The sequence below is a fragment of the Brachyistius frenatus genome, unplaced genomic scaffold (genome assembly GCF_029030835.1).
Source record: "Brachyistius frenatus isolate BFR_SWC_R1_liver_20210118 unplaced genomic scaffold, ASM2903083v1 Contig_24, whole genome shotgun sequence".
NCBI lineage: Eukaryota > Metazoa > Chordata > Actinopteri > Embiotocidae > Brachyistius > Brachyistius frenatus.
Window position 1 is genome coordinate 1,087,749 of NW_027210623.1, and position 14,050 is coordinate 1,101,798.

At 41.8% G+C, this 14,050-nt stretch overlaps 1 protein-coding gene across 2 annotated transcripts in view; it reads left to right on the forward strand.

The window, feature by feature from the left end:
* Positions 1 to 310: 310 nt before the first annotated feature.
* Positions 311 to 14,050, forward strand: part of fam189a1 (family with sequence similarity 189 member A1) — an 87,758-nt gene continuing 74,018 nt past the window's right edge. For both annotated transcript variants that reach the window (XM_069697651.1, XM_069697652.1), the window contains exon 1: positions 311 to 1,252. In XM_069697651.1, the coding sequence (XP_069553752.1) occupies positions 1,004 to 1,252 (249 nt within the window). In that variant the 5' untranslated portion in view covers positions 311 to 1,003. The remainder of the gene's footprint in view (positions 1,253 to 14,050) is intronic.

Genomic DNA, 14,050 nt, shown 5'->3' on the forward strand with positions numbered 1-14,050 from the left:
AAGACTAAATGGCAATGCTGCTGAGGTTTCTGCTTGAGCTAAGGTTCATAGTCTCCTGCTAAAATGTACATTTACGTAATTGATCCTCGGAATCCTGTTTGCAGGACAGAAACGCAAAAACCACTGTAGGGTTTTCATGTCCACAGAAACTTTGTGCATTTGTGCAGATCCCACCTCGTTTTCATCCACCACCACATCACCAGCAGCGGGAACAAATGACGGGCTGCTTTTTTCATGTTGCCTCATTGTGGAGAGCCCCCCTCCTCCTCCTCCACTCCTTCACCGTCGTAGTAAAACAGACTCCGCGCAGCAAGCCGCCATGAAGACACAGAGTGGCACACCTCCAATACGCAGTGTGCATCTCCTGTCCTGGCTGATAGGTTTGCTGTCGTCTGTGAAAACCACGGCGGGGTGCCTCACAGGAGACGCGCTGCTCGTTGCGGACAAAATCCGTGTGATTTCAACGATTTAGACGTTTTTCTGTGTTTTAATCTCCGTGGAGTGGTTTCTTGAACACGCGTCCTATCCAGGCTTCACCTCGCTTTTGAGTTGTTGGAGAGCCTGCAGAGGCGATGACAATGGTGCAAAGCTGGTTGACATCAGGATGATGCGTTTTAGGGTTTTTCCTCTTTGCGTTTTGACTTTTGAGGAATGGGCGCTTTGCTGGAGCAGTCACGGAGAACTCCAGCGGCTTATTTTGTGAAATTAGACTTGAAATTAGTCATACTTTCTGTGTGTGTTATGGTAGGCAGCTGGTACCTCGGTCCAGTCCGCTCTTTGCTCACCTTTCTCCTCCCATCAGCCGCAGCGCATCTCCAATTGGAGCGACTCCGAGCATCTTAATTGATGGAGATCATCCATATCGGACAGTGACCTCGAGTTCCACCATTTACCAGCTCTCTGCAGGCTGAACACACGACGCTGCTGCTCTCATTGGATGTAACTGTGCTTATTTGCTACACCTGCATCTGTCTAACCCGCTTGGTCGTACCCTTCAGTGACAATGCCGGTGAACGCGCTGCCCCGCGGCGGCAGCAGCGGCATCGGCGGCCCCGGGTCCCTGAGCCCGGCATCGCTTTCCCGCAGCCTGTCCCGGCTGAGGGAGTACCGGACCCGGACGAGGATCATGCTGGCTCTGGGAGTCTCTCAGATGGTCCTGGGGAGCCTCATCCTGGCCGTCAGCTTCGCGGCTCTGGCTCTCACCACATCACCCCGAGTCCGGCACTCCTGTCCCTTCTGGGCAGGTTTCTCTGTGAGTACAACAGTTACACAATCTTGTATTTGGAGGGATTGCTCAATTATAATGTTTCTTCTTCTTCTTCTTCTTCTTCTTAAAAAAAAAAATCCTTGCAGTAAGCTACTGAAATCATGAAAGACTAAAAGCAATATGATCATATTTTTTTGAAGCTCACAGCGTAAAATGTTTGTAAAAATCTTTTAAAATGTTTAAGTAATATTATAACTTGATAAGGATTTGGGGATTTTACAGTGGTCCACTTTTACTCTGAAGGGTAGAGCTAAATTAATTGATGTGCCTTTATTTTGGAGGGCAGGCAATTGTGAGGATGTGAGTCTGTGTGGTAAGCAGTGATACCACACAGTGGAGGATGAGGATGATATTTCTTATATTCTAATAGTACAGTACGTTTGGGAAAATCGGCACTGAGATGTTGTATTTTTCTTTATGTGAAATTTTCATGGTGTTTTCTGTAAATATTTATGAATGCACACTTCCTTGATTTCCTGCCAGAGACCAGGGGCAGGGCTGGTCCATTAATTATAGAGGCAGTGGGGCAGAGTGCAGCGGTGAGGGGTGGTCTGTGGCACAAGGGCCATCTGTGTGTGTGTGTGTGTGTGTGTGTGTGTGTGTGTGTGTGTGTGTGTGTGTGTGTGTGTGTGTGTGTGTGTGTGTGTGTGTGTGTGTGTGTGTGTGTGTGTGTGTGTGTGTGTGCAGAGACAGAGAGAGAGCATGTGTCAATGCCTGTATGTGTGTGGGAGTGTATAGTTGCAGGGCAATAGTAAGTATCCACAGGGGTCAGAGTTCAAAGGTCGATGCCCCTTCTTGATGAGTGCCTCGAGCTGATTGGTCAAACTGTCTGTGCAGAAGATGTGCCAGGTCAGTCAGCCTGCTGTACTGCATCCTCGCGTTATCTTTGGGCTCTGAAAGCTGCTGCATGTTTGAGCGCTGACACACCGGCACAGGGAAACATCAGTTGTGCATATTTTGTTAGTTATGTGTTGTTTTTGTTATGAACTAGACGTCATCATCTGTCACAAAACAAGCCTTTAATCTTCAAAGAAGATTCAAAGAATAATGTATTGGAACATAACTGAGCTAGAGACTGCTTCACTCTGCACTGCAGACTATAAGACAGTAGATGTGCGTTTTACATCAATAGACACAGTAAACTTTGATACAAATCTAAATAAATGACTCATACAACATAATTCCTGCCTGTATCAAGAGGCATTTCAGAGGAAGATGATGTGTACGGTTTAGAGAAAGTGATGCTTGAGAGCAGAAGTGTAGAAGTTAGCAGTAGTGGAAGAAATATTCACATCCTTTACCTGAGCAAAAGTACCACGACAAGACTGTAAAAACACTCAATAAAAAGTCAAATGCGATAGATATTAGCAGTAAAATGTAGTTCAAATATCAAAGTAAAAGTCCTAGTGTGATCCCCCTGACTGATATCTGATTATTATGACATTAACTTATTATTAATACTGAAGCATCAGTGTTTAAGTGGCCTGTTACTGCTGTAGGTGCTGCAGGGGCTTCTTTAAACTACTTTATCTCCAGTTTGATATCCAGAGACAGCAGATAAATCTGGGCGGTTGTCAGATAATTACTCTAATCTTTTTTTTGGTGAGATATTGTATAATTTCAACTTTATTAAAATGAAACCGTGTGGGAAGTTTAGAGGACAAATCTCTATTTGACAACTCATAGAAATCTAAAATGTGACCCTGACTTTTGTAAGATATCAGAAACCAAAAACGTTGGAAAACCCAGATTTCATCTCGAACAATGTGCTATATTTGAAAAGATTGTTATTTTATCCGTTGTGTCAAATATTCATCTTAAATCCAACTAAAGCTGTCAGACAAATGTCAGATAAATGCAGTGAAATAGAAAGTACAATATTTCCTCCTGACAGGAAATACTCAAGTAAAGTATAAGTACCTCACCATTGTACTTTAGTACAGTACTTGAGTAAATGTGAGTCAGGTGCTGAAAACAAATAGCTCATCAGCAGGAACTATCGGCCACAGTGGCGCCAAAACCCAGATAATGTGTTTGAGAGCAGCTTCTCATCTGGAGACTGATGTTGGAAGTGATTTGGCCACAGGCAATCAGACTGTGGAAGTTACTCAGAAACACTGAGCGCTCTGAAACCACCTCAAACTAAAAGGTTTCCAAACATTACCGCAATGTTTTTATTCAATAAATGTGTTTCAGACAAAAGATGCTTTTTCAACACCTTAAACCAGGTTTTACATTTGGTCTTAAATGTCAGCTTTTAATAGCAGAACATGCAGCATGTTTGGTTGCTGGAAAGTGTCGAGAAGCTGAAGTCTTTGTTTAAGTGAAGAGGACGATTCTACGGAATCTCAATCTGGTGGAATGGAACGATTTTTGTGGCTCCGTTCTGTGATTTTATCTAATAAGACGAGTGTGTTTATAATTTTCTTATCGAGCATTACAGTAAATCTCTGTGGAGATAATTTATTCTGAATGTTAGAGAAGGAAAACATTCTGTCTCTCTGGCTTGATGTGTGTAAGTGAATCAATAGTCCTGGTGGTGATGAGCTAAATGTGTAGAAAGAGGTTGTTATCCTGTTATAAATGTGTTGCCTAGTGGAGGTTTTATTTGAGTCTAAACGTCTGGATGAAACTCTCATATCCTGCAGACAAGCATCCGGTCACCAGGAGAGAAGCAATAACTTTGTGTCTCTTGTTTCTTGGAGCATGTTAATGTGCTGAGCACCGAAGCTTGAAGCCATAATTTTGACTTCCCTGCCGTGTTGGTGAACTGAGCTAACGAGTGAGGTGACAACACATCCTCCACCGATGCACTCATGTGTGTGTCTATTTGTGTACTTTGTAGGTGTCTCTGTGCAGTCACTGCGGGACGTCATTAAGCGTCTCAGTGTGATGACCGGTGTTGTGGGATTTCATAGCAGTCGCAGCGAGAGAAGGCGTAATCTTGACTTCCTACACAGAGCAATCATTGCTGAGCTCAGCCTAGCTGTCCCGCCTCTTCTGACACACACGCACGCACACACACACACACACACACACACACACACACACACACACACACACACACACACACACACACACACACACACACACACACACACACACACACACACACACACACACACTCACACGTAGGCTATCTCTGTGTTTTGCATATCAATGCATCTGTCTCCCTCATCCTGATTCTCCACACTCTGGATACATTTTTTTTTTTTTATTATCAGCTTTGATGTTCACTGTTTATGTTTGACAACATAATATCACACACAGGCACATATACAGTAAATGAGTACACACACACACACACACACACACACACACACACACACACACACACACACACACACACACACACACACACACACACACACACACACACACACACACACACACACACACACACACAATTGCTTGGCCAAATGAGACTAATCCTACAAATATCTTGCTCTTCCTTGCATCCCCCCTTTACCCCTTGAGCTCAGCAGACTAGCAGCCAGCTGCAGTCCCTTCACGTTGAGGTAATTTGGGTGACAAAAGATGCCGCTGGGCTGCAACGAGGAGCGCTGCAGGCGACGCAGGGCCAGACTTACATGTGGGTTTACCTGTCGGCTGTGAGTCACGCCGCCTTGCCAGGTCCGGCCAATAAATGAGGCGGCTTGGCCGAGCGAGCCAAAGGAGCCGCTGCAGCTGTCAGCGGCTGACATGCAGAACAAATTACCGTCCACCTTACGTCCGAGCTTGGAAATGATCCAAGCGCCCAAACACACAAACACAAACTGCCTCTCGGTTTTTTTCAGCTGAGAATATAGACGCTTTAAATATGTGAATATGTAAATCCATCACAGAGATTTAATGCAGGTATCATTTATAAATTCAGACTCTTTCTCTGTATCACTCTGATATTTCTTCTCCAGCTGCAGAGTAGGATTTAGTCCTTTCTTATTCTTCCTCCCCCGCTGTCTTGGTTGTGTGAAAGAAGAGGAGTACAGCCTCTCTAAGAGTAACACTCCAACATCCTCAATCTACAGACCAGCCGTAACAAAGACAGCTTTACACGGTATTCTTGGTGTTTGTTGTGAGGCAGCTCTTCCTGCTGCATTTCCAGCTCCATCTGTCAGCAAATTCTACACTAATCTGCTCGAGTGTGAGAGTGTGTGTGTGTGTGTGTGTGTGTGTGTGTGTGTGTGTGTGTGTGTGTGTGTGTGTGTGTGTGTGTGTGTGTGTGTGTGTGTGTGTGTGTGTGTGTGTGTGTGTGTGTGTGTGTGTGTGTGTGTGTGTGTGTTGGAACAGAAGTGTTTTGTAGGGGCTTGTTGTGGCTCTCTATCTTTGTGTGTTAAAGAAGGGTGAGGGCCCACGTCAGAGTTGGTGGACAGAACATTACAGTACTCTGCTAAACATCAGGTAACATGGCGATGTTAGTGTTTGGCACAAAACTAGGCTGTATTTAAGTGCTAGGATGGCTGCACACTCCAGTTTATGTGATATTTCTGTTTTGATTCTGCAACAAAAAACAGAATCAGATGGTTTTTTTTATTGATTATGTTTTTGTTTTCTTGACACTTTTGTTCTTTAAAAGTAAAATGGGCCTCAGAGGACTCCATTTTATTGTAACATTTTTTTATTGGGGCATTATTTGTGTGCTACGTTTTCCTGAATGCTCTTGATGAGGAAAAGAGACCTGCAGTTCTCGTTGTAGATGAAGAGAAAATACAGTATTTAAGTTGGTCTGTTGCTTCTGCTTTTTTTGCTCCAAGCAAGTGTGAATCATCATTAATGACGTGTTATTTTAGGCTTTGGTAGTATCCTGGCAACAGGTCTTAAGACTCCATCATGTGTACACACATACCTGAGTGTAGTCTCCAGTTTGATGTGGAAATGGTTCTGATTCTTGACAGAAAGGCTTTCTGTCTGTTGCATGCAAATGAAGAAACTCTGGACGTGGCTGTCGTCAGAAATACTGACGCAGTGTTTATTAAGAATGATTTTGGTGTCGCTCATGACTCATAACATTAAAGTTGATGTTGAAAAGAAGCGTAAATGTTACGTTCAGTCAGCTTCTCTCTGCCTTCAAAGTGAATATTAGTGTCAGTGTTAAGCCCTTCGAAGCTAAAGGTGGTAATTTCAGGCCCAATCAGACTCTTCATAACATAATGCAGTGCATGAATAACTTACTCTTACTTGAGAGTTTGGACTCTTATTACTTTCAGCAATTGCTAGTTATTTCAGCAAAGTAAATTCTGTCCCGTTGGTGTCACTCCTGGAGCTTTGCTTTCCTCTGGATTTTCTTTCTCCTCTGTAATTAGGAAATTTGTACTTTTCTCCTTTAAAAACAAATGGAGTCTGGTTGGTCTTAATGCAGAGAGCGAGGTGAAGCGTAGACCTGTTGCAGGTGTAAATATTAACACACAATCTGTTACTCGAGCCGCACTTAAAGAGAAACTAATAACAACAAAGATACGTTTTTTAAAATATTTTTTCATTATTTTTTTTTTAAAGCATTTGCGTTAAGAGCTACTTCAACCAAGTTCACTGTCAAAATCGATGAGGATGTGACATTCAGACCTTTATGTAATATTCATCAGCATATAAAACCAGTAAAGGGTGAGTTCACACATATTCAAAAACATTTTTTCCCACTTTCCTGGTAAATCTACCCATGAAAATAGCTTTGGTTTTACTTTTCCTGACATGTCCTGACACACCCATCTTGTAGGGATTTAAGTCGCCTATAGATTAGAAAAGAAAATCCCTCTCCAGAAACTTTGTCACAGAAAGACGACCATGAGAATTTTTCACAGCATATTCTGTGGATTATCAAGAGGAAGGGGGCACTGGTGCTCTCATTTTCTTAATTTTCAGTGCTGTGAACCCCACAAATTAAACCTCACTTATTAGAATTTCGTTAACAACAAAAATGATATGATCTTCTTGGTGAAATGACCCTTTAAGGGTACCACAGGTTGTATATGGAGACCAGATGAGATCCTCCTCCGAAGAAAGTGTTTCTTGTGATGTGATATTTAAGTCACGATTGTACATCATGTAACAGCATCATGACTTTATCCAGCAGCAACAGTATCATATGACTCAATCTTTGCATCCATGGTTGCAAACAAATTATTCTGGGACTTGCCACAAAGCTCCATGTTGTTGTTTTGATGCCGCCATTTATTCCCAGCTGTCAGTAGAGGATGTGACTCCTCAGCCGCTCGACTCATCTTGTCAGTTTAGATTAAATGGAGACTGTGGACAGCACACATGCTTTCAGCCCAGACCTCTTATGGCTCGTCCGCCCTCTCTTCAATCTCATATTGATCAGCTAATAAGATGGACCCAAATCAATCATCTGACTTGTGTTTACTTTCATTTTTACTCGAGTCGTCTGTGGTTTCTCGACATCTCCGCAGTGACCTCACTCTTGTGTTTAAAGCAGGCCTGCGGTGTGATGATGTCATGTAGTTTTAGTGCTCAGTCCGTCCCGAGGTGTTGCTGAGCTGCTGTAATTCACTTTCCTTCTGGACCTTTCCATAATAAGTAAGTAGGCACTCAGCCTGCTGCTACTCATTACTCTGAGGACCCTCCAGTGCATCGTGCCCCCACTCCAGTGCTACCAGTGAGCACCATAATGGTGAAGGGAACAGTGTGTCCTTGCTACAGTAGCGCACACACACACTTATAGCTCTAATATTTCAAGTTGTCAAATTAATTTAATTCCCTTTCTAGATGTGCTGTGCCGCTACACGCTCAGACGCATCCAGACCCTCATCTCCTTCCTCCGTTCACTTGATTCTCTTGTATTGCTGATATTTTTGGGGTGTTCACAATCTGTGTTAAACACCAAGAACAGGATGATCTGAGTTTCCTCTCTGCGTGTCATGTTAAAGCATTCAAGTCCCCTTTGTTATGCGTCATCTCCTCTTTCTTTTCTCTCTTTGCTATATTTTACCGAATCAGGCAAATAAGCAACCTAGCTGAAAGACTGGCAGATTGTATTATGCCTGGTTGACAAAGCAGTCATCTGTGAAGTGGAAAGAGGAAGATAAATGTTGGGGTTGTGTTTGTGTGGGAGATCTGACAACATTAATTGTGTCCATGGCTGCCTCATGTTGTGTTCTTTGAGGAGACTAAATAAAGAAACATTTTGAACACATAGTCCCCAACAAAGCTTGTGTCAGCCTGACAAAAACAAGAAGCACAATCTCCTTCCTAAATTTCAGTGAGAGCACTGATGCAGCGGAGCGTCAATGCAGAGGCTTTGAGGGGGAAAAAAAAACGAAAGTGTTGTAAAATACTATGCTGACCAGTCAAATTGGTACACTCCTTTTAGATTAGTTGAAGATGAGAAGTGCATAGTTTTGCTGCTTACTTTGTATTTTAGACAACAGACAAAATTAGGTCTGCAATGGCCTTTTTTTTTTTTTTTATCACTGGTTAAGGCATTTCTGTGGGTCTGTGGAGGGCTTTGGTAGCAGTAGGCAGTTATTTTAACATTGTTGTATTATCATTACAATATTTATTTGAAAATGCAATGTCTGCCATAGAATAATGATCCCCAAACATTGGTAAAACAAAGCTTATAGTGAAGCTATACTCGCTCAGGTGCTGTGTAAAAAACACTTGGGTGTAATAATGATGGGAACCATCAAATGTTTAGCATTGTTGTCATAATCAATTATTAAAAAAGTTGCAGATTACTTTTCTTTTCAAGACTTTTTAAGATCTAGTGTCTTACTGCTGTGATCGTGGGTTTAGCATCGGATTGTATTTCGTATTCATTTTACCAGGAAGCACCATTGAGATTGTAACACCTCTTTTACAGGAGGCCGAGGTTGCAGCCATACAAACTCACAACATACACAACATGATATTCAAAAATCTACAACAAAAAAGTAAAAGCCAGGGTGTCTCATATCTCATGTACTGTATATCCTGTTTTCATCAGTACCTGAAGCAGCACATTCACACCAACACAGAGGTGTTGGATTAGATGATGAAACAAGCATGTTGACTTCAACATGTTACAGATCGGTGGGATGAATCAAGATGCAGGTTCAGGGTTGTTTTTGTCTTATTGGCTGCAGTGTGTGGGCTGCAAGTTATTTATATTCTCACGACTGTTACTGAATGAGAGGAAATCATTAAAACATAATCTTAAAGTTCACCGCCACACAATTTTCTTCACTCATTTTCACTAGACATGGATGTTTAAGCAGAAGTTTTAGACTTTTTATGAAAAACAAGTATTCATTTCAAGTATCTTTATCTTTTAAAAGATGACTGGAGGAGATCTTTAAGTACACCACAATGATCAAACACATATCTATACTTCCACATGCGTGCACACACATTCCATCTCTTTAGATAGGATCTTTTGTTTTCAGAATCACTTTGATGCGCGAACATAAAACACAAACAGCCTCCATTATGCATCATTTTGATCTTTGAAGAGTGAAGCTGGTCGATGTCTGATGAAAGCTGCAGGTCTTTTTGTTTCCCTGGGTGTTTTCAGACCTGAACTCAGTGCTGTGAACACGTCTGGGAGGACTAGAGAGGAGAAAGACAGGGTCGTGTGTTTGGGGAAATGGTTTTAATGTTTTGAATGCATGATGTATTTGTCTGTGCAGACATCACAGATATCTCCCATAAATCCTCCTTTCTCTTTCCTCTGCTGGCTCTTGTTTGGGATGCGTCTGTGTTTTAGTCTGACCCGCGGCCGGGACGTGTCAGACAGAATGCTTGATGCTGCACTTCTTTACAAACGGCTTCGACCTGGCCGTCAGCAGGTCTGCCTGCAGACTGTTGAATAGAAAAGGCCAACAGCGTTGAACTGAGCTCCCGGGTGAGGAAGAGAAACCGGAGCAACGAGACCAGAGCAGAGAAGACTTAGCTTTTGTTATTCTGTTGTTGCTATATAAGATGAGTGAAACACTCACAGGTGGTGCAGCTGTATGACACCTGTGCTTGCTTTTTTTCTGAAGCTATATTCATGTCAAATCTTACAGGAAAGAGTGGTTTTATGAAGCAGACTCATCTTTTATTCCCACTGAAAGGGGAGTTAATGTTTTCAGTGCAGAGACAGACTTCCTCATCCTGGTTTTGACCTGAACAAAGATGTTTACAAAAGCTCTATTTTCTATAATAAAGAGCTTTTCAGTGGCGTGTTGCAACAGGCCATCATCAATGTGAAGGTCTGGTAGCAGAACTCAGACAGACAGACTGCTGCAGCTTTGTGAATGTGTTTGACTTCTCTACCTGCAGCTGTGCTGGGGCTTCTTCCTGGTGTAACAAAGCTGGCTGTCGACCTCCCTGCTGCTCTCTCTATAGCTGATCAATGGAGAAGCCTGCTGACTGGAGGCTCTCTTTGTTCTATGATTAGCAACTAGTGTTGTGTCGGATGGAGCTTTTATGTGTGTATACATGTGGGAAGGGTTGTCGTAGGTGTGTGAATGTGTCTGTCTGTATTTATCTGTCTACACAGGGCTGGAGTGGACATAAAGGTTGGTCGTAAAGCTTGTCTTTATCTGTTTGATTGCAGAGCACAGAGATGCGTCTACAACTGAAGAACAAAGTGCTTGTATGTGTTTATCAAGACAGAAACAGACTACCAGCTGCAAATACACTTCTGTGACAGAAAGCAGGCAAAGAAGGGGGACGATGTAACATTTCTATGCTTTGGAATATTTCTTCTTTTATCTTTATTCTCAGTTTTTCTTTTGCTCCCTCGGAAAGAAGCCGCCTTTTCTGTGAAAAAAAACATTTTCAGAGGTTAATCAGGCAGTGAGAAAGATAAACCAAGAGCCGAAAGACAACCTGAGAGGCATTTAGGTTTTAACATAGCAGCACAAGTGTAACATTGAAGTAGGAGTCATGGTGGAACTTGGGCCAAGAGCAGAAAACCTCATTCAAAATCACAGTGACACTTGTAATGATGCATGTTTATATAAATATCTTTAATAAATTCATGCCCTCATACCATGTGGGTATAAGGAAGGCAGATTTAAGTAAAAGGCTGCGGTATAGTTGTTTAATATTTCTGTTTTTAACACTTTGGGAGCAGATATGCAAATGACCTTCCTCATGCAAACTACAGACTGGTTATACCGCGGAGAGGTGGGTTCTGTCCTCACCGCTCCAAACTAAACTAGCCCGACCACCGTGCTGCCTACTCACGTACATAAACCAGATGACTATGGCAGAAAGTAACGTTAAAATGCACCACGACCATTTTAACAGTTTAATGCTGGATTCAGACATTCAGGGCTGCTTTGCATTTTTCTTCTTAAAATTTTCATAAGGTGAGAGATCATACTATTCATCTCACAGTCATTTGAATGTGAAATAGAAGTTTACCCGGAAATATATTTTCAGAAATTTTGTGAATAAAGCTTTGAATTATTATAATAGTTGCAGTTGTTTCCAGGAGTTATCATCCTGACAGTACTTCACTTTGCAATCTATCCCAGTGATTAATTTTTGCAAAACACAGAGCTTAGAAAGCAATAATAAAAAACCTAATTAAAGCATATTGAAAATGTGTCAATTAAGAAATTTTAAACTGAATCTGTACAAAGTCAATCATCACTGGACCGTCCACTTTAGGACACGAATAAAAGCTGCCAGCACACCTGTTTTCAGTAAGAAAAAAAGGGTGAAAAGAAAAATCAGTAGCAATAACAATTAGGGAATATTTTAAAACGCTCACAAATCTCAAATGAGAAACGTTTTCCCATTATGACAGGAGTGTGCTGTATCATATTATTCACAATCAAGATTTTTTTTAATTTGACCAAATTTATTGTCAGAAATCAGATGATCTGAGATCTTAAAGTGGTTTCTAAAAGTCACTTTTCAGCAGGTGATAGTGAAATGAGATTTGTGACACTCACATCACGTCTTTATAATACGTGATACAATTGAAAGTGCTTGTAGTAAAACTCTCTTTTTTATTGTGGTTATCAGTTGTACGATTGTGTTGCGGTGATTTCTTATCCCGTGTTTTAAGTTTTAAGTTTAGGTCCAATTTGAATATATAAATTTCATCTGTACTTCACTACTCTGTTGCACCAGACTGGACGAGCTCTTGTTGGACACCAGCTCAGTTGGTTTCTGCAAATAAAACATGATTCCAGTGAAGTTTTTCAGCTGTCAGTTGTTTCCAACTTCACCTCACGTCCAGGGTTTATGACAGGAGCTATCAACTGATAAATGTTAATAGTGAAAGCTTCACAGTAATTTTGTGACACAGATTGTGTACACAGTCAGCATGCTGTGTGTGATTGTTTGAAGATCTCCGACACTTTTCAGTGGCAGGATTTGAATAAACCAGACATCGCTGTGGGTACTGAGAAAAAAATGAACTGTTTTTCACTTTTTAGGAATTTTATGGAGTGATTACTTTATTAATGAAGAAAATGAGCCCTGCAAACCTGTGCCACTTTTTCAGAAAGGCATACTTTATGTAAGAAATCATCAACTTGTGCTAAATACATTGTTGGAATAGCAGAAAACCCAAAGGCTTTGCCTGTGCAGCGTCTGAACTACAGTGAAAATGCCACAGCATAAGATAAACACACCTGTCTCCTGCTGGAAATGGGTAACCAGGATGAAATCAGTCAGTTTGGATAAACGAGCCTGGAAGATCGAGTCTCCAGGTCAAAGGTCAAACCTTTAACAGCCATTAATGGTGTACGTAAGTCCATCAGTTCAGAAGGAGTAGTAGGAAACACACACATACGCGATAATTCAGTGTCTAGCAGTGATCAGATTTGTCACTTAACGCATAATGTAGTCACATTGTCTCCCAGTCGAGTCCAGCAGCATCATCTTAAAGTCATTTTTCATCTTAATAGCCTGAATGATGCATTTCCTCGAGGTTTCCTGGTGTTCTTGTTGTTTCATCAATACAGACGGGAGTGGCGAGAGCGAGACAGGCTAATAAGTTAATCTCTGGATGTTTTCCAAGGACTTTGTGTGTACTCGCATGTCTGCCTGAGAGTGTGTATATGTGTGTAGAACAGAAAAAAGAAGACAGGGAAGGAGAGAACAGAGTAGAGGACTGATTGATCTGACAGTCAAACTCCTCTGCCTTTCAGAGGAGCCTCGGTGAGAGCTTAATCGGAGCAAAAGCCTCCAGAAAAGACTGGTGGGCATCCGACTTTCTCTCCACAGCTGAAGTTCTTCAGTACAAACATCATTTGTAACTTCATCTGCTGCTCTTTCTCAGTGCACACCTTAGTTGTAGTTTCTATTTTTATTTGTCACAGACATCAATGGCTGCTTTGTGTTTTCACATAAAGTAAATGTATCTTTATCCCCATTTCAGCTGCTGACTCAGTCACATTTTGCATCTTTCACTTTCTTTTGACTTTGTTGCGGTGCTTTGGAAAGACATCACAGACTCTGGCTGGATCAGTTTCTTCCTCACTGGTTCTTGCTACAGGGAATAGTGCTAAACGCTAATTTATTTCAAACTGTCCCGGGGCTGGAGTGGATTGTGTGCAGTTGCTGTTTCTTCTCTTAATTCACAAGTAGATTTTTCTGTCTCTTTTTGCTTTTTTAAAATTTTTTTATTTGATATGAAAGAAAGAGAGAGGAAGCAATTCATGCTGAAATGAAAGAAGAAGGGAGAACTGCTGCAGATCCTTCACTGCTGGGACTGATGGGGAATGTGGGTGTTTGCTCAGCACGAAGGAGCCCAGCTGCCCTCGGGCCATCAGCTCCTCCCGCAGGTTGATATTCCAGCTCCCTCCTTCTTACTAACTGGCACTGTTTCTTTTGGCATCT